We start from the raw sequence: 20589 nt of genomic DNA on the forward strand, positions 1-20589 counted from the left end.
TCCAGACAGGAGCTGCCCACATAGTCTCATGTGTCTACTTGAGCCAAGAAGCTCAGTCCTCACCAGTATCATTTTCTATCTTATAGTCCAGTCCTATCCCTGTCTGAAGAGTTAGGTTTGGGAATGGTTCCAGTCTTAGGCTAACAGAAGGTCTGGGGGCTGTGACCTCCAGAGTCCTTCTAGTCTCAGTCAATTAAGTCTGGTCTTCTTAAGAGAATTTGAGGTCTGCATCCAACTGCTGTCCTGCGCCATCTGGGATTCCCTGTTGTGTTCCCTGGCAGGGCAGTCATCAGTTGTAGCCAGGCACCGTCTAGTTCTTCTGGTCTCAGGCTGATGTAGTCTCTGATTTATGTGGCCCTTTCTGTCTCTTGGGCTCATAATTACCTTGTCTTTGGTGTTCATTCTCCTTTGCTCCAGGTGGGTTGGGTTGAAGCCAATTGATGCATCTTAGATGGCCACTTGCTAGCATTTAAGACCCCAGATGTCACTCACCAATGTGAGATGCACAATGTTTTCTTAATAGATTTTATTATGCTAATTGACCTAGATGTCCCCTGAAACCATGGTCCCCAGACCCCTGCCCCTGCTACTCTGATCTTCGAATTGTTCGGTTTATTCAGGAAATTTCTTTGCTTTTGGTTTAGTCCAGTTGTGCTGACCTCTCCTGTATTGTGTGCTGTCTTTCCCTTCACCTAAAATAGTTCTTGTCTACTAATTAGTGAATACCCCTCTCCCTCCCTCCCTCCCCACCCTGGTAACCATCAAAGAATATTTTCTTCTATGTTTAAACTATTTCTTGAGTTCTTATAATAGTGGTCTCATACAATGTTTGTCCTTTTGCAGCTGACTAATTTCACTCAGCATAATGCCTTCCAGATTCCTCCATGTTATGAAATGTTTCGCAGATTCATCATTGTTCTTTATCGATGTGTGTGTGATTATACCATAATTTATTTATCCATTCATCCATTGATGGGCACCTTGGTTGCTTCCATCTTTTTGCTATTGTAAACAGTGCTGCAGTGAACATAGATGTGCATATATATATATATATATATATATATATATGTTTGTGTAAAGGCTCTTATTTCTCTAGGATATATTCCGAGGAGTGAGATTGCTGGATCGTATGGTAGTTCTATTTCTAGCTTTTTAAGGAAGCACCAAATCGATTTCCAAAGTGGTTGTTCCATTTTACATTTCCCCCCAGCAGTGTATAAGAGTTCTAGTCTCTCCACAACCTCTCCAACATTTATTATTTTGTGTTTTTTGGATTAATGCCGGCCTTGACAAACCCTATTTCTAAATGGGATTGCATACACAGGTATAGGGGTCAGGATTCCAACACGTATTTTTGAGGGACACAATTCAATCTATAATAATGTCCATGTTGTTATTGTAAGTTGCCCTAGAGTCAATTCCAACTCATGGTGACCCTATGTGTTACAGAGTAGAGTTGCTTCATAGAGTTTTCTTAGCCGTAATTTTAATGGAATGCCAGCCTTTTCTCCCACAGTACTACTGGGTGGCTTCAAACTGCCAACCTGTAGGTTAGCAGTTGAGTGCAAACCATTTCTACCACCTAAGGACCTAACAATGTCCATAAGATGGCCCTAGTCATGTCCTCATTATGAACGTTACCGTGATTGTTCCTTTGAGGCCCTCAGAGACCACATCTGGATCCTTATTATCTCAATCTACAACTGCAGCCTGCCCCCATCTCTACAATGCCAGCTACAACCACTGCTTCCCCAGTTACATGCCTACTGGGCAGGGAATTCATCCCACCAAAATAAAAATTGATTTTATAAAGAATTAAGATGATCTCTTCAGATCTGTCGGAATAGGCTAAGGTGTGCTGCAGTAATAAACTAGCTCCAATCCTTAGTCACTTAAAACAAATCACTGAGGGCTCTGCCCTGGTTTGTCCCCACTCTGGGATCTAAGCAGACAGAGCAGCCACATTGCTGGGTACTGAGGAAGAAGAAAGAGAAAGCATGGAGAATTGTGCACAAGCTCTTCAAGTTCCACCCAGAACTGATGCCAATAATTTTATTCACATTTTCCTAGCCAAAGCAAATCAAATGGCCACACTTAAGTCCAACAAGCCAGGGATGTGAAGCCTACAGTGATGTCTAGAAGAAGAACTAAAGACATTTTGATGTATAACACTGATGAACACCAGTGTGCCCAACAGGTCATCACCTAGCCCTTCCCTAATTGAGACAACTCAAAAGTTCCATCTGGTACTGGCTCCAAGCTCAAAGTCCAGCTCTCTGGGTGATTCCCCATGACCTGTGATCTCTTCTTCAGGGTGAGATGCTCAGGCTCTACATCCAGCCCAGATGTGCTCCACTTGATCTGGAGACTGATACGTTAATAGAGTTACTTGCCACCACAACCACCATTCCCGTCAACACACACACACGCTACACAACAGTGGAACCAGGAAGAATAACCACACAAACACTTCCACTAAGCAGCAGAAGAATGAGAGAAATATAGCTGTCATTGGTCCACAGCAATTCTGAAATCCCTTCCGGCAGATGTTGTAAAGGTCACTAGAGGGCAAGTGTTTGTTGTGACCTTTGGCTCCATTCTGAGAGGTGTTTCCTTCCCCAGTATTCTCCTTGGCCACATCTGAAGGCAGCATTGTTGCTCCATAAATAGCAGCTCTAATATTATATAAATGATTATAATTTATTTTAAAGCTATTTCACAAAAACACTTTCCAAATGTTAAACAAAAGTATAAATATATATTTACTCTAAATGAATGTGGTGGTCATTAAGGCATTCACAGAATATTTCTGGCTCTCATTCCAGGTATATGCTAGGACTGCTCTTTTCTACACCCTTGGAGTTAGATGTGGCCATGTGACTTGCATTGGCCAATGAAATGTGAGTGGAAGTACCATACGTCACTTCCTGGTTAAAGCTTTAAGATCCAGTGTTGCAATAGGGCCCTTCATATATGTGGGAGTGTTTACAGTCCTGTAAGAAAGTGTCATTAGGCCCAATTTATAGATAAGGAAGCTAAGGCTCTGAGAGGTAAAATAGCTTACCTAACGTCACCCAGCTCAATCTGCCCCACCCCACACTTCCAAAATCTACACTCTTTTCACTGGCTCACTGCCCTGTGTTGTTGGTTGATCATTTTTTGATGTAATTATATGTTTGGGGAAATGCAGGAGCTGATGCATATTAATACAAATGCTAAAAATCCTTTACCCCTGGAGATACTTGAAAGCTCTGTGATTAAAAAAAATTAGGAGCTCTGATTTCCTCCTGCCATATACCTCCTGTGACCCTCCATAAAACAATGAAAGAAAGTTTAGGCACTGGAGTCAGAAAATTTTAAATATGAGTTGAATTCCAGCTCTGCCACTTACTAGGCGTGTGGACCCAACAGGATGCTTAACTTTTCTGAGCTGCTTCTTCTTTTTTTTTAATCTATAAAATAATAGCAATACCTACTTCATAAGGTTATTATAAGCATTAGGTGCTGCGCCCATGGAATGTGCTTGGCGTGTTCCTGTTGAACGGATGTGTAAGGTATAAAACATCCACTGGTTCTCTCCTCTACCCCCTTCTCTGTTCCTTTCACCTAAGCCCAACACTGCAGACAATCTGCAAGACCTTGGCACACTCTGGCGTCTGTGATTCCAGGTTTCCCATGGTTCTCATGGCTCCCACATTTCCCATGGCTCTTTGCATGTACTGACTTTTCTCCTTCCCCCCATGGCTAACCCTTGCACACAGACTCTGCCCTTGAAGATCCACCCATGAGACAAAAAGAAGGTCAGTGAAGCTGGAGAATAGTCAGGAGACATGTATTGGAAGATGGAACTAGAGAAGTAGGCAGGAACCTTGTCATGCAGAGAATTTTTGGCCATGGTGAAGATTTGAGTATTTTCCATAAGAGGAAAGACAACTCATTGGCAACTTTTCTGCAAAGGAGAAAATTCTTAAAACTGGGCTTTGTAGGGTGCCTAAGAGTTCACTAAGAAGGTAAAGGATGCAATATTATACTATATGGCAGAGACAATTAACATAAAAGGCTGTGCTCAAGATGTGCCCAAGGTCCCTTATCACTGGAAGGTACATGGACCAGAATGAGTAGAGAAGAGGCTGGAGAAAGGAGTTGAGACCAGACCATAGGACACATATTCCTTGTTAAGAAGCTTGGACTCCCATAAATACTTATATCCTCCTTGGATCCAGGTCTTTTGCCTTGAATGGAGACATCAAAAGATCTTCCAATAGGCCATGGCACTGTGAAATTAATGGCCTGTAATACATCCCTTATCTCTGTATGTCCCTAAATCTTCTGGGGGGAAAAAAAAATGTCATCCAGTCGATTCTGACTCCTAGTAACCCTATAGGACAGAGTTGAACTGCCCCATAGGGTTTCTAAGGAGTGGCTGGCAGATTCAAACTTCCAGCCTTTTGGTTAGCAGCCATAGCACTTAACCGCTGTGGCACCAGGGCTCCAAACCTTCTGAAATCCATATATCTCTGTATTATAAGCCCTCTGTGTGTACCTCAAATTGCCTCTGGGCTGGAAATTGTGGGGAGCTTCTCAGGTGCTTTTGAAGTTGACAAAGAAACCGATTTCCATTTGTGAAATTTCCAACTGGGGTGAAACGATGGGAATAGAAAATGATTTGCTAGCAGCTGCTTATTGGGCTCTCCCAGGAATTGACTCCAGCCCTGTCACTGGGCAGTGTTCTGCAGCCCCAGTTACCCTAGCGTGTCCTGTTAGCCAAATTGAAAGCTGAAGTAATCAGTGGTATTTCATTTTTGTTAGTATTTTTTCCAGTCATTAAAAAAAAAAAAATTGAGACTTCATTTACACGTAAGAATAGTTGCTAGTAAGGCCTAGAGCAAGCAGTGTATCTTAATTGTAGGGAAAGACTTTGCAATCAGGATGGGCCTCACATCACAAGAGTTCTGCTTCCTCTGTATGGACCACAGACACTACCTTCCATCATTTGTGTATTTGGGAGTATCACAATACTCTCAGGATGGAATCTGACCTTCTCACATGGCGGCAACTCAGTCTGTGCTGACTGACTCAGAAACTGCTGCCTTTAGACAAACACCAGGTTCCTTGGAGTCCCTGGGTAATGCCAGTGGTGAATGAGCTCAGCTGCTGACCAAAAGATTGGAGGTTCAAGTCTATCTAAAGGCTCCTCAGAAGGCAGGTCTGGCAATCTACTTCCCCAAAATCAGCCATTGAGGACACTGTGGATCACGGTTCTACTCTGACACACACGAGGTCACCATAAGTCAGAGTCGACCTGACAGCAACCAATGGTGGTGGTGTCTCTCTATGGGTCATGACATGGAAGAAGATCATTTAAATGACTGTGTCAATTCTTTCTTTTCCTTAGATTTCCTACTTATGTTATTCCTGAGAATAAAAATCCAAGTTCTATTCATAAATAATAAAAATTATACACTCACAACTGCTTCACCAGCCCTCTGAACTGGGCCCAGCCACTCAGGAACAGTAACCCAGCTGTCCATGGAAATGAGTCAGGAAGGCTGCAGATCGCTCCAGACTGGTGCCTTGGGGAGCTCCTGGGGTTTCAGGAAGATGCCCCAGTGGCTGCTGTAGGGGTCTCTGTGCTGGTGGGTTGTTGTTAGATGCCAGTGAGTCCGTTCCAACCCATAGCGACCCTATGTACAACAGAACAAAACACTGCCCAGTCCTGTGCCATCCTCACAATGTTTGAGCCCATTGTTGCAGGGGACTCTAGCAGGTGGGAATCCAGAGCACCTGCCCACCGACACTACAGTCAGAGCAGTTCTATTTTACCTATTTTGCGTTAGGCACCTGGGCAGTCATTCTTTTGATGAAATGGCTAATCTTGTTTGAAGAAACACAGTTCTAGTCGCTCACTCAAGAAGCCACCACCCTACCCCTTGCTCAGTCCTCATCTGTTCTTGGTGGATCTCTTCACTGGGTTCCCTCCATGAGACTTTTCCCCCAGAGTTACCTTATCCCTCTACTGCAGTGTTCTCAACCTTGGCATTCCTCCAGTGTCCAGTTCTCCTACTTCTGACTGTGATGCCCCCTGGCCTTGGATAAGGAGCACTTCTACCCTGGCTTCTGGTCTTGCTGAGTCCTATCCTCTGCTTAACAAATAAGCCAGCAAGAGATGGAAAAGAGGATGGTTCTAAAAATCAGACCCTGTTAAATGACATACAGAATCCGTACTTGTGGCTTTTGGAAAGAGCAAAGGAAAGAAATAGTCAATAAAAAAGATAAAAGGGCAGAAATAACCCCTGAGAGTTACAGTAATCAAATAGTGTAGGATCCTCAGATATAGGGAATTATATATGCTCCTGTGATCCTCTGTATATTTTCAGGTCATTTTTCTGTCAGATACTAACATTAGTGCAGAGACTTGGAGTACAACCCTTCACTTAATAAGCTTTGTCTAATTTAGTGCAAATTTCACTTAATAAAGTCTGTGTTGAAATTATTCTGCATCCCTAGGGTCTCTGCCAGTGGCAGAAAGAGGTACTACACTAGCAGAAAGTAGTCTGCCTGACTTCCAAATGGTGTTTCCCAAGGGGGGCTTCATGAAGCTCCAGTCCCACAGGATGCCCCTCCACCAGGATTCCAAGGTCAAGTTTGAAAAAAAACGCTACATCAACCATCCCCATACCACCACGCTGGAGAGTCACAATGCACATTAGCTTATGAAAGGCCCTCAAAAGGCCACCAGTAAAGAACCCCGTTTGACTTTACATACCTATATTCCCCAAACTTACTTCACCTCTCTTCGTGAAATAGTGTCCCCAGAGCCCTTTTTGGGAAACGTCCTGTTGGAGTTATTAACACAGGTCTCTATCCCCTACTAGGTCATGAGTTCGTACAGGACAAGGACTGTCTGCCCTCACAGATTCTCCTCTCCTTCCCTTCCCTCTCTTTTAGGGCTAGAAAACCAAAACCAAAACCAAACCAGTTGGTGCTGAGTTATTTCCAACCCGTGACGACCCCATGTGCACAGTAGAACTGTGCTCCTTAGGGTTTTCAATGGCTGATTTTTTGGAAGTAAATGGCCATGCCTTCTTTCTGAGGTGCCTCTGGGTGGGTTTGAACTACCAACCTTGCAGTTAGCAGCCAAGCCCTTAACCATTTGCACCACCTATTTTTTTTTTATGGAAGAAGGTAGATAATTAAGGTTTGTTGAATTGCATCTCATTTTTGAGGTTGTTTTGACAAAGGTATGTGGCTCATGGTCTGACATATATGGAGGGGTGACTAACAGGGTGTCTCTTAGCACTGTCTGTCTTATAAAATAAAGGACAGATTGCTCTAGGCCCTGGAGTCAATTTGACGTGGGGATGTATTGGTTTAATTATGACCCAGATGAAATTGCTTTAAAATTCAATGATTCATGTCTGGAAGCACAGTATAACTGAGTGATGCTTCTAATTCTGTATTTTATCCTGAAGATTATATTAATTGGATAACTTGACAAGGGTCTTGGAGCAAAAACTGTATCATTTTAGATTCTTTGAAAGACACACTAGAGGGCAAAAGGGAAAGAGACTACCAAAAAGAGAGACAGAGAAAACTCACATGATATAATCCTGTCTTGGGGTTCCTAGGTACCTTCTACCAGTATAACTAGCTCTCAGTATACGCCAGGCACTGTGCTGAGCACTTTACATGTGTTCTCATTTCATCCTCCCAACAACCCAGTGGGGCAGGCATGACTACATACCCATTTTGCAGATGAGGAAACTGAAACATACAGAATACAGGTACCTGGCTGAAGGTCACATAGAGCCTGGATTTGAACCCATGTCTGTGACACCAAAGCCCTCACCCTTAATTACGCTAGCTAGACCACCACTGCTTCTGCTGTTGTTGTGTACCATCAAGTCTATTCTGACTCATAGCAACCCTGTAGGTCAAACTATATAGGTACCTATCTAGGGTAGTCATCTACCCGGAGGTAGGGTTTTCTAGGCTGTAATCTTTATGGAAGCAGATCATCAGGTCTTATCTCCCACATAGCCGCAGTGGATTAGAATTGCCCCCCTTTGGGTTAGCAGCCAAGTGCTTACCACTGAGCCATCAGGACTTCTAGGGGTACATAAAATCAGGTGGCATTTTCACAGCCAAGACAGACCAGGGAATTTTGGAATATGGGGTCAAGTCAGTTCCCCAAATTCCCTTGGCATTTCCTCCACAGATTGGAAAAAGTTAAGCTGAAGCCTGAAGATGGCCATCAGCCAGAATGGTTTGGTGGGGAGGGAGAGCAGGATTGAATTTGGAGTCAGAAGAGGCGAATTCTGGACCCTCATTGCTGCTGCTTATTTGCTCTGGCTCTTTGAACAGTCTTGCCTTTCTGCCCCTCAGCTTCCTCATTTGGAGAATGAAGGAGATAGCCTAGATGATATGCGAAGACACTTCCAACTCCATGAATTAGTCCTCAACCCAGAGAACTGACTTTTCGGGTCATCACTAGGTTGTATATTTTAGTCACTTAGAACGTGCCATCTAAATGTTGGCTGGAAAGCCTGGAGAGATAGATACACAAAATCGGGAAGGGCTGACATAGACTGCTTAGAGATGTGTCCCAGCCAGCGGCCATGTCTGTCTCCACAAATCACCTGCAACCTGCAGCTGCATGAGCACCCCCGGGCTTGTGTGAACAGAGTTTGAGAGCTGCAGCTCATGAGGGTTTACTACACACTTCACTTAGTCTTTGTTTTCTGTGGGTGCCCCCATCACTGAATGAGGAAATGAGTGAAAGTGAGATTTCAGATGGCCTCGCCATTTGCATTGCTCAAAATTGATACCCAACCATCCATGAAATTGTGTTCATTGAGGGGCGTCCCCATCAACAAGCCATGCACAGAGCAGGATCCAACTCAAGCCAGGGGGAGCGTGGCCCCCTCCTCCTTTCCATGTGTTTTCTCAGACTAAGTAGCTGTGGACAGCAGCAAAGGCCGGCGTCCTGCACACACTTTGCAAGGGGAGGAGACTGAGTATATTCACACTACATAGATCTTTTCATTAGAGAAAAGTGGGCATTACTGATTCAAATGTTGTATCTATTGTGGGTGGGCCCCGGCCTTCAGATGAAAGAAAGCAGAGGCACAGTGGATATGCAGCTCTGCATTCCCGATGCACCCCTGGGGCTCAGAATGAGATAAAAACACCAAACCCATTGCCATAGAGTCGATTCCAACTCATAGCGACCCTATAAGACAGAGCGGAACTGCCCCACAGGGTTTCCAAGGAGCACCTGGTGGATCGGACAGCTGACCTTTTGGTTAGCAGCCATAGCTCTTAACCACTGCACCACCAGGGTTTCCCAGAATGAGATAGGCTACATTATATCATGTTTGCTAAATACTACTGCTTTTCAAGACAACGGTGTTTCCCAGTGAACTTGACACTGATAATTTAGAGTTGCTGCTGAAACCTTTTTTTTTTTTTTAAAAAAAAAAAAAAAAAGGGTTTCAGCAAGTGCCCACAAAACCCAGTATAAATGGACATTGGCCCCAAGTGTCACGTCAGTCCCAACCTTTATCTGGGCAGATGGACCACATGGAAACCACATGCACAATGGAACAAAATGCCTGGTCCCGCACCAACGCCACGATCGGCCGAGGATCGGACTGTTGTGATACGCAGGGTTTTCATTGCCTGGTTTTTGGAAGTATATCACCAGGCCTCCCTTCCTGGTCTCTTAGTCTGGAAGTTCTGCTGAAACCTGTTCAGCATCACAGCAACACACAGGCCTCCATTGACAGATGGGCAGTGGCTGTACATGAGGTTCATTGGCTGGCTGGGAATCGTACCTGGGTCTCCCGCATGGAAGGCAAGAATTCTACCACTGAACCACTAATGTCCCTTCCACCTTTACAAAGCAGCCCAGTTATTACATCCTCCAAGAAATTCTCCTTGATCCCTCCCACCTCATCTCATTGTAGGATATGCCGGCAAAGGCTTGGGACCACGTAAAACCTGAGTTTAAAACTTGACTAATTTGTGGCTGTGTGGGCTCGGGCAATTTATGTAACTTTCAAAACCTCATCTGTAAAAGGAGCTGTAAGTATAGCAGGCAAGAATCTGAATCCCCCCCCCAAAAAAAATCACTTTTTCTGTACCCATCTTTTACTTTCATTTCAGGCCCCCTTTCCATCTGAGTGGAGGCAATTTAGCCCAGTAAACCTGGAATTCTCCCATATCCTTATTGTGATGCTTTATACAGTGCCAAGGTGCTGAGCAGGCCTCCTGTCCATGCAGGTGTCCACTGAAATGGTCTTCACCTGTTTCGCTCCTCGGTCTCAACTGGTCCTTCAGGATTGGCACCTCTCTTAGTATTTCCTTGCCTGAATTAGGGACACAGAAAAATTTCCACTGCTTCTCATGCTCTCTCTGTAAGACCATTTGTGGTCCATCTGCCTAGATGTGCCAAGCCAGCATTCTCTCTCTGGCATCTCGCAGCCCTGCCAGGCCTCAGCCCAGGAAGCAGGTTTCCGGTGCACTCTCTCTGAATCTCTGATGTCTTATCCCTTCTCATCACCCACCCTAGCACCCCCAGTTGGGGGCATCATTCTCCTAGTCTGGGAGAAGCCAGATTCTCTTCCTCTTAATTTTTCCCCAAATGCTGATCCCTACCTATTATCTTTCCTTATCTCATAAGGATCTAGCTAGTTGCTGTCATCTCGACTCCAACTCATGGAGACCCCCTGTGTGCCAGAGTAGAACGGTGCTCAGTAGGGTTTTCAATGGCTGATTTTTCAGAAACAGATCACTAGGTCTTTCTTCCAAGGTGCCTGCCATGTCTTCAGGACCTAAGAAATGATGGCTATTATGTTTTCCCTCTAACCTGTTGGACACATGGTATCACTTGCCTTAGAATGTCTCTTGTACTTGCAATTTACTCTTATATTTTTATTTTACTTTCCCTGTGTCTATATTTTTGTTCTTCAACTACATGTAAATTCCTGGAGAACGTGGTCCACATCTTATAATTAACAGACTAACAGAAGGCGAGGGATACACCAAATGCTTTAAAAATGGGCACAGATCTGGCCTCAGGAATACAAAATCATGCTCACGGACATTTAAAGAAGGTTCTTTGTGGAAGAAATCAGGTTTTTTTTTTTTTTTTTCTTAAAATGATTCATGAGAGGTTTATGTCTAAATGTTAACAGCAGAGCCATGTGGTGTATGTATGCAGACACCCTAGATATTAAAAAGAGACTTTCAATTTACCTTTTATTTTAATTGTACATCTGAACCACTCCTGAGTGCAAATATATTTCAGATTTTATGTTGGCCTCCTATTGCAGAACACTAATTGAATCAATTTCCTGGAGTTGTGTCATTAATAGGGTACATCACAGATCTGGAAAGCTAGAGTCAAAAATGTAGAACATGAATGTTTTTTGCAGAGAGAGAACAGTGTGTAGGAAAATATCTTAGTATCCTAGAGAGTCACAAAGGTGGGCCTTGGAGGATGAAGCTGTGGAGTGAGGGGTTGAGAGGGCGTAGGTGATGGACTGCTGTGGGCTTTCTCTCAGCCTCACTGTCATCTGGGCTTGCTGGGCCCATAGCACGCACCAGCTGGTCCCGTGCGTGTATGGATCTACCCACGCCGTAGGCCCGCCTCCCCACTTCCTACCAGTGTGGCCTTGGGCTACTTATTTCTCCTTTTTTTAAGCCTCAGTTTGCTCCTCTGTAACTATAAAATGAGAACCTACCTCCAGGGGTTTTATGAAGATGCAGTGAGATGAAGTACATTGAGGACTTCACGTGGTGTTGGGTACATAGTTCATGCCCAGTAAATAATAGTTGTTGCTGTTGGATCTGCCACTCCAAGGTGGGGGCGGGGAGGGGAGGGAGCGTGTACAGACAAGTCAGGAAAGAGATGACCATCTGGGTGCCGTTGAGAGTGGCAGCTCCACCATTCACACCCAGGCTCACACCCTTCTTCCTACAAGTCTGCAGAGATGTCCCTTTGCTGGCGCAGAAAAATACTGATGACTTAGGGGAGCCCCATGACCTCAGGCCATGGCCATCTCAGGCCACTCCGGAAAGCAAAATCTGTTTAGAGTTCCTTGTGAACTGCCCCTCGAGAGAGGCTTCTCCTTTCTCAGGGAAGACGCTTTCAATGGCAAGTAATAAGAACATGAGTCAAGTGGCTTAAACCACAAAGATGGATGATTGATTCCATAACTGAGGGCATCCCAAGTAGAGTAGTGATGAGGTCCCCTTGGGGCTCTGTCCTCCTGCATGCATGCTTTGCCGCTAGTCTGCTTGCACATGCTTGCTGTAGCCCTTGGTCTTCCATCTTCACATACAATCTCCAGGGAAAGAGAGTTGGTTCCAGAAACTTTCTGGAGAGAAAATGGAAGATTTTTTTTTTTTTCTTCAGAAGCTACCAGTCATCTTCTCGCATCTCACTGGCCTAAACTTGGTCTCATTGCTTATCCCTGAACCCTGTGGCTTGTTGAATGCTAGGTGCTGATTGACTTGATAATGGTACTGGGTCCCAGGTCCACCCCTAATCAGTCGCTGAAACAATGCTGATGGGGTAACCTGATTTAAAAAAAAAAAAAAAAAACCTGATTAGCTTAGGCTAAATCAAGTCCATCCTTGGTGCTGGAGTCAATCCCCCAAGCCTCAGGGTTGCCATCACAAGAGGGAACTGTGGGACAGAAGTTGGATGGACAACCATAGTGTCTATTGCTTGTTGACATTCAACTCAATATCTCATTCAATCCAGCAAGTAATTATAACATGCCTGCTGCACGCCAGACAGGATATAGTATGCCAGGACGACACGAAGGGTCCAGTCTTGATGAGAGCAATAAGTAAGCCACTTACGCAAAGTGCCTGGTGCAGCGCTCGGCCCCCAATACCTGCTCAGTGTTGTCTTCATTAAAATGAATAATGCATGAGTGATCCCTGCTACTCAGGAGCTTGTGGTGTGGTAAGACAGAGAGAGAAACTTAAATAAATTACAGCAGCTGCCAAGAGTGACAAGAACATAGAGGGATAGGGATCACACAGGAGCATGCTAAAAAACCAATCTTAAGAGCTTATAGCCTAGTGGTTCTTAACCTTAACTTTGCATTTGATTCACCTGAAGAGCCTTTAAAACTCCTCACACCAATTAAATCAGACTCTCTGGGGGTGGGACCCAGTACCAGGCATCCATTTTTTCTTTTGAAAGATTCCCAGATGATTAAAATATGCAGTCAAGGTTGAGAACCACTGTTATAGCCTATTGAGGACATAAAACATACACATGTAAACCAGTGCTAACAATGCCAGGCTGTGAGAGATACGTTTAAAATGAACTGCCAATATTCCAAGGCTCAGGAGAGGGAGAAGGCATGGTGGGCTGGGAAATCTAGACTGGGAGAGGGCTCATGAGCTTAGGGGGCTTAAGGAGCCTTGAAAGATGGGGAGGATTTGCCCAGTCTGGGAAGCTTGGAGGTGAGCATTTCAGTATGAAGAGGAATGAGGCAGAGGGGGTGGAAGAAGTGTATTAGTTTAGATCTAATCAGGAGAGAAAGCTACAGTGATTTCAACAGGGAAATATAAAGACTTATTAACTATAGTAGGAGGCTGGAGTAACAAGGGATTTGCTAGTCAGAAAGAAAGGGAACTCTAAATAATATAGGAATATCAGGTGTAAGGAGCAGCAACAACCCCTAGGACTGAGACAGAGCACTTAAGGGAGCCTCCCACTACAGATCGAGGTCCAGATTTTGTTGGCACTGCTTTGGCTCACAGTGGCAGAGAAACTGCTGTGGTGTTGTGTTGCCAGAACTGGCTGGAAATCTGCCCTTTCAGACGTGGGAGAAGCTACTTACAGAGAGGTATCTCATCGTGAACTATTCAGCACTCTACTACAAAACCACGCAGGGCCAGAAGTGCTGGGGGAAGCTGCTGGCTGCCATGCACTGGGGACACCACACCACTGTCAGAGCCTTCAGGGAGAGTGCAAGAGAAGCAGGGAGCAAAACCCAGAATGTCTCCCTACAGCAAACAAAGCCTCAGAGAGGTTACAAAAACCTTCCCATGGAATTAGCAAAGCTGGAATGCAACCCAGATCCATCTTTTCTATGTGCTCTGCTGCCTTTCTGAACAAGCTCCAGTGTAAGATCAAGGCCTGGTCTGTCAGTGTAGGCTGCCCAGAGATGGAAGAGTTCTATGTTCAGGGAAGTCAGTGGTGAAGGCCTCCTGAAGGAGGGGGGCTTCAAACACACCTAAGGGGAGACATGATTTGGAAAACCAGGGAGCAAATGGGAGAGGTAGCCTTCCAGCCTGGTTTTGCAACATGAGCCTCATTGAACACATTCCCGTGGGTGAGACTGGACCTGAGCTCAGACAGGATTCAGCACAGGTGGTGCAAAAACAACGGGAAATGGGAAGCAGGAGATGAACGTTTTGCTGTGCCAGAGGTAGAACGGAATCAGGGAGGTCTTTATATGCCAGTGGCCCTGAATATGAGCAGATGTGAAATCAAGTCATCGCAAGAACCCCAGCTTAGGGAAATGGTGCTTCTAAAATTCCTCAGTTGCATGCCAAGGTCTTAGCAGAACATAGGGGAGCAAGTACCCGCTTTGGAATCAGACAGACCTGGATGAGACGTCCAGCTCCAATGCCTAGTTGTGTGGCCAGAGCAAATATGTCAACCTTTCCTTTTTTTTTTTTTTAATATCATTGAAAATAAACACAGCAAAACATACAATTCAACAATTTCTACATGTACATTTCAGTAACACTGATTACATTCTTCAAATTGTGCAGCCATTCTCACCCTCTTTCTGATCTCTTCCTCCCCTGTTGACATAGACTCACTTCCCCCTAGGCTTTCAATTCAACTTTTTGAGCTGCCATTAACGATCTGATCCCATATAGTAAGTTCTTTAAAAGAGCACAATGCTCACCGTAGACATTCTTTACTAGTTAAGCTAGACTGTTGCTTGGTTTAAAGATGTCTCAGAGCAGTAGTTTGGGGAGTTCATCAGCCTTAATGGTTTCAGAAAGTCTGGATTCCATGAGAATTGAAATTCTCTTCTGCATTCTTCTCCCTTTTGATCAGGATTCTTCTTTAGAATCTTTTATCAAAACGTTCAGTAATGGCAGCCGGGCACCATCCAGCTATTCTGGTCTCATGGCAACGAAGGCAGTTGTTCATGGAGGCAATCAACCATGCATTCCATTTCCCCTTCCTGACGCTTCTCTCTTGCTCCAGGTGAATAGAGACCAATTGTTGTACCTCGGATGGTCGCTTGCAAGCTTTTAAGATCCCAGACACTACACAACTAACTTGGAATTGCCTCAACTTTTCCAAGACGCAGGGCTCCTAATTTGCCAGTTGGAAACAATAGTACCTTAATTGCAGGCACGTTCAGATGAAGTTCCTGGGAGAGAGCCTGGCACACAGGAGGCCTATAATCAATACTAACTTCCTCTGCCTGCTATTTTCACACTGTAGGTCCCTCTCCCTCCTGTCTTCTGAGAGAGTTTATGCCCCTGAGAGTAACTGTTTTGAAGTTCAGAAATTCCAGGATTTCTATATTTGGTGCAGCTGGGGACTGCCAAGGTATTAGTGGCATATACCATCCTCTTGTTGAGATCCTGGTTCCTGAGTTCACTCAGAAGGAAGAGCTCAGGTTTTGGGGACACACAGATTATCCTTGGCTCCATGATAAGATGGTACCTGGAGGTAGTATTTCCTACTCAGTCTCCACAGAGCAAATAACACTGCTTCTCTTTCTTTTAGGAGGAGAGGTCACCAAACCCCGGTTTGCTCAATTCTTCCATGGCAGCCTGGCCAGTCTCACCATCCGCCCTGGCAAAATGGAGAGTCAGAAGGTGATTTCCTGCTTGCAGGCCTGCAAGGAAGGGCTAGATATTAATTCCTTGGAAAGCCTTGGCCAAGGAATAAAGGTAAGGGATGTGGCTTCACCCCTTGTCTTAGTTACTAGTGCTGCTATAACAGAAATACCGCAAATGGATGGCTTTACAGAAATTTATCTTCTCACAGTTTAGAAGGCTAGAAGTCTGAATTCAGAGCCCCAGCTCTAGGGGAAGGCTTTCTCTCTCTGTCAGCTCTGGAGGAATGTCCTTGTCACCTCAGTTTCTGGTTCCTGGGAGATTTCCATGCGTCTTGGCATCTGTCTTACCCCATCTCTCCTTTTCTCCCTTGTTTAAGCTCTTTTATATCCCAAAAGAAATTGACTCTAGAGATCCAAAAAATACACCCTACATTAATCCTGCCTCGTTAGCATAACAGAGACAGCCCATTCCCAAATGGGATTATAAACACAGGCATAGACGTTAGGATTTACAACACATTGGGTTTTTTTTGAGGCGGGGGGGGCGGTGAGGGAACAATAATTCAATCCATAACACCCCTGAGAAAACAGAACAATGGAACATTGATTTATGAGGCTGAAGCTGTCCAGCACCAGTGTGCTCCAGAAAATGGAGTCATGTCCTGTAAAGATGCATAGAAAGGGACCATGGCAAAGGTGCTGCCTCAGGGGGAGATGGCATTAGGAACCTTGACTTCCACAATGGACTTCTGCTGCTATCTCCTGAAACTACTAGATAAGCCCTGTGTATAATCAGTTCACCACACAAAAGTAGGCCCATATTCAATGTCAGCCTGGAGGGACTTGTCATACTTCATTTGTTCATGGGTTGGTTGGTTGTGTTGTAGGGAAAAAACATCACGAAGTTTAATAAAGCAAAAGGAGAGCTTTATTTAGCATATATTTAAAAAGGCAAAAGTGAGAAGCAGACAAGCATGCTACTAGAGCCATGTCTGGCCAAGTCCAAAGAATATTATAGACTAGACAGGAATGGGAAAACGGCCACAGCTGTGTCTGCCCGAGTCCAAGCAATACTACAGAGCGATCCGTACATATCAACATTACAAAATGGCCAAAACCAGCGAAAGCTTCACCTCCTCACAGATCGGGTAAAAACTGTGATCCTACATTTTGAATTGCCTTTCTTAACAATCATTAGTACAAGTTTCAGTAACGACAGTCAGGAGGGTCTTCATTGGTCCCAGAAATTTTCTGTTCACTGAATGCTACTAGAAAAAACAGTGGAAAGTCTTTTGTGTTCTGTTTTATGAGAAAGTTTCCCTAAAAGGTATTTTCCAAGATTATCCTATCTATTGTCTTTATACCTCAGGGCCCAGTTGATGTGTCCTTGTGAGCCCAGCTCCAGCTGGGTCACATTCTCTGTGCTCAAGGTCAGGGAATAATGACTCCAATATTATTTCCTGAATCAGTTGCTTTATTGTTTATTTGCCTAATAAAACTGAGGCAGCATGCAAGAACTCATTTCAACAATACAAATAAAAAAAAAAAGGGAAAGGTCAAAACAGGGGTGGTGTGGAATTAGCAAGTAGATATGGAGGTCACTTACTGGGCCCTACATTGTTAAATTGAGGCACAGATTAGGTTATGAGCAATCTCTGATAGTCAAAGGGAGTGGGAAGAGATTCATGATTTGTATAGTCTGTGAAGATAAAAACACTCAAGTTAACTAAAAGAATGAGAGGTTCCTTCTGAAGAGTTCCTCCTTAGGTGGACAGGAAAGGATGTGGTCGCCTCAGCAAGAACCCTCTGATAAGCAGGGGTCAGTTCTGCCCTCACCTGACTTAAGGAGCACCTGGAGGCATCAGGTCTCTGGTGTCCAGAGCAAAATACAGGGTGAAGGAGGCCCTGGGTGGTGTTTCAAACTCACCCAGTGGCGCCACAGAAGACAGTCCTGACAATCTGCCTTTAAAAGGTCACTTCTATTCTGCACACACGGGGTTGTCATGAGTCTGTATCAACTCAATGGCAACTAACAACACACACAAAACACAGGGTAAAAATCATCCACGAAGACTGAGCCCCACTCAATTATAACGGACCCAGGTGTGAGAATCAGTCACTCAGTCTTCTCTCTGGAAGTTGGGGTGGCCCATGCTTGGTCCCTTGGAGCACAGGACGTCCCCCGCAGAGCCCCCAGCAGCTGCAAGGGCTTCCTTTATTGGTGATTCCCCACAGATGTTGTAGCCAGAGCAGAGGTTTCACCCCCTCACCTCCCCACCCCGTGCCACACCCTGGAGCTCAATCCTGCCCTCCTGGACGGGTGATCCCACTGTTCCAACAGAAAGTCCCCTTACTGACCCTTTCAGAGGCCCACTACTTGTGAGGCTCTGATGCTGGGTAACCGGGATGGCATACTGGTCTGAGCACGTTGTGGTTTTCTTTTAGCTGCAGTCACCTCAGCGAACACACCACGGACACTGATGTGTCCACTTCTGGGCTGGACATGGGATACAAAGTGAATGTCACATGGTTTCTGTCACCCAGGAGCCCAGTGGCCCAAGCAGACATTTGTAATGCAGTGTGATTATGCCACGATTATATGAGCACTAATGCTTCCCGAGAGCTCCTGAGTGCCAAGCGTATTCCCATTTTGCACATGAATTGAGGCCAGGAGGGGAAGAAAAGCAACTTGCCTAAGATCCCAGGGTTAGTAACAAACGGAGCCAGGGTTTGAACTCAGGTAGCCCTGCTCCAGACCTGGGAGCAACAGTCAGGGAAAGCTCCTTGCAGGAGGCGAAGCCTGAGCAGAATGTTTAAGGATAGGTAGGGATTTAGCCAGGAAGAAGGCGGGGAGAGGGGATGGAGAGAGGGGACTGTCTCCATCCTCAGGGCGTCAGTCATGGTAAGGGGCTGAGGAATAGCTCAGCCTGCACTGGCCAGGGTCACAAGTGCACGCTGCAGGGGGAAAAGGGTGGAAAGAGTGACCAGAGGGTAGGGAGTAGCCACATTATTAGGATCTCATTAACCGTGTTTGCTGTTGACGTTTTTATTTATTTTTTTAACGGATTTATTGAGACATAATTCACACACCATATGGTTCATCCGTTGAAAGGGTACAATTCAGTGGTTTTTAGGATATTCACAGATATGGGCAATCATTACCACATTCAATTTTAGAACATTTTTATCACCTCAAAAAGAAACCCCACTTTAGCTATCCTGCACCCCCCTATATACCCATTCCTCCCCAGCCCTAAAAATCTACAAATTTACTGTGTCTCTTTGGATTTCCCTCTATTGGACCTTTCGTATGAATGGAACCGTATAATATGTGGCCTTTTGTAGACACTTATTTCTGCTGGCAACAGGAAGCCATTTAAGGGCTCCAGGCAAGGAAGCGTGATCTCAGAAGGGGCCAGAGGGTGAGATGGGAGGAGTACACCAGACATGGTAAGGCAAGAACATTTCTATTTTTTATTGTGCTTTACATGAAGGGTTACAGAGAAAACTAGTTTCTTATTAAACAATTAATACACATTGTTTTTGTGACACTGGTTGTGTCACACTCTCCTCTTCTCGACCTTGAGTTCCCCATTTCACTTGTCCAGCTTTCCTGTCGCCTTCTCATCCTTGCTCCTGGGCTGGTGTGCCCATTTAGTCTCGTTTTGTTTTATGGGCCTGCCTAATCTTTGGCTGAAAGGTGAACCTCAGGAGTGATTTTAATACTGAGTTAAAAGGGTGTCCAGAGGCCATACTCCTGGGGTTTCTCTAGTCTGTCAGACCAGTAAGTCTGTTCTTTGTGAGTTAGAATTTTATTCTGTGTTTTTGTCCAGCTCTGTCTGGGACCCTTCTATTGTGATCCCTGTGAGAGCAGTCACTGGTGGTAGTCGGGCACTATCGAGTTGTGCTGGACTTAGTCTGGTGGAGGCCATGGTAGTTGTGGTCCATTTGTCCTTTGGACTAATCTTTTCCCTTGTGACTTTGGTTTTCTTCATTCTCCCTTGCTCCAGATGGGGTGGGACCAGTGAAGTATCGCTTTTAAGACCCCAGATGCTACTCACCAAAGTAGGACGTAGAACATGTTCTTTATAAATTATTACTGCAGAACATTTTAAAATGTGGATTCAGCACACACACACATGCAGGTGCTTTTTTAAAAATTTTATTTTTTTTGTTGAGAATATATACAGTAGAACATATACCAATTTGACAATTTCTACACGTAAAATCCAATGAGACTGATTACATTCTTCAAGTTGTACAACCATTCTCACTCTCCTTTTCCAAATTGTTCCTTCCCCATTAACGTAAACTCACTGCCCCCTAAATATACTGGTACTTTTGATGGCCAGTCACCTGGCATTGAAGGCAAAATCACATGATCATCTTATATTGGAAAAGCTGGCAGAAAATCCATCCTCCAACCCTTCTTAGTTTCCTAGTGCTGCTGCTGCCGTAGCAGAAATTGCCTCACAGTTCTAGAGGCTAAAAGTACAAGTTAGAGTCTCGGCCATGTCAGTTCCTTCTCTGGGCCCCTCCTAGTTTCTGGGGTCTGCCAGTAGTCCTTGGCAATTCTTGAAGTTCCTTGGCATTTCATGAGATTCTTTGGTGTCTGTCTTCCCCCTGGTGCCTGTCTTCATATGCATCTTTTTATAATTCAGAAGTTACTAGGTTTAGGAGCCACCCTACTTAAGAATAACCTAATTGGCATAAATAAGAAAACTATTTCCAGATGGGATCATGTCCA

The 20589-nt window shown here is 44.8% G+C and overlaps 1 protein-coding gene across 1 annotated transcript in view; it reads left to right on the plus strand.

Moving 5' to 3' along the window:
- The window catches only part of CLSTN2 (calsyntenin 2), a 433412-nt gene that overhangs the window by 387442 nt on the left and 25381 nt on the right, over positions 1 to 20589 (plus strand). The window contains exon 10 of the mRNA XM_064275381.1: positions 15788 to 15954. Within this exon, the coding sequence (XP_064131451.1) occupies positions 15788 to 15954 (167 nt within the window). The remainder of the gene's footprint in view (positions 1 to 15787; positions 15955 to 20589) is intronic.

The sequence above is a fragment of the Loxodonta africana genome, chromosome 23, assembly GCF_030014295.1.
Source record: "Loxodonta africana isolate mLoxAfr1 chromosome 23, mLoxAfr1.hap2, whole genome shotgun sequence".
NCBI lineage: Eukaryota > Metazoa > Chordata > Mammalia > Proboscidea > Elephantidae > Loxodonta > Loxodonta africana.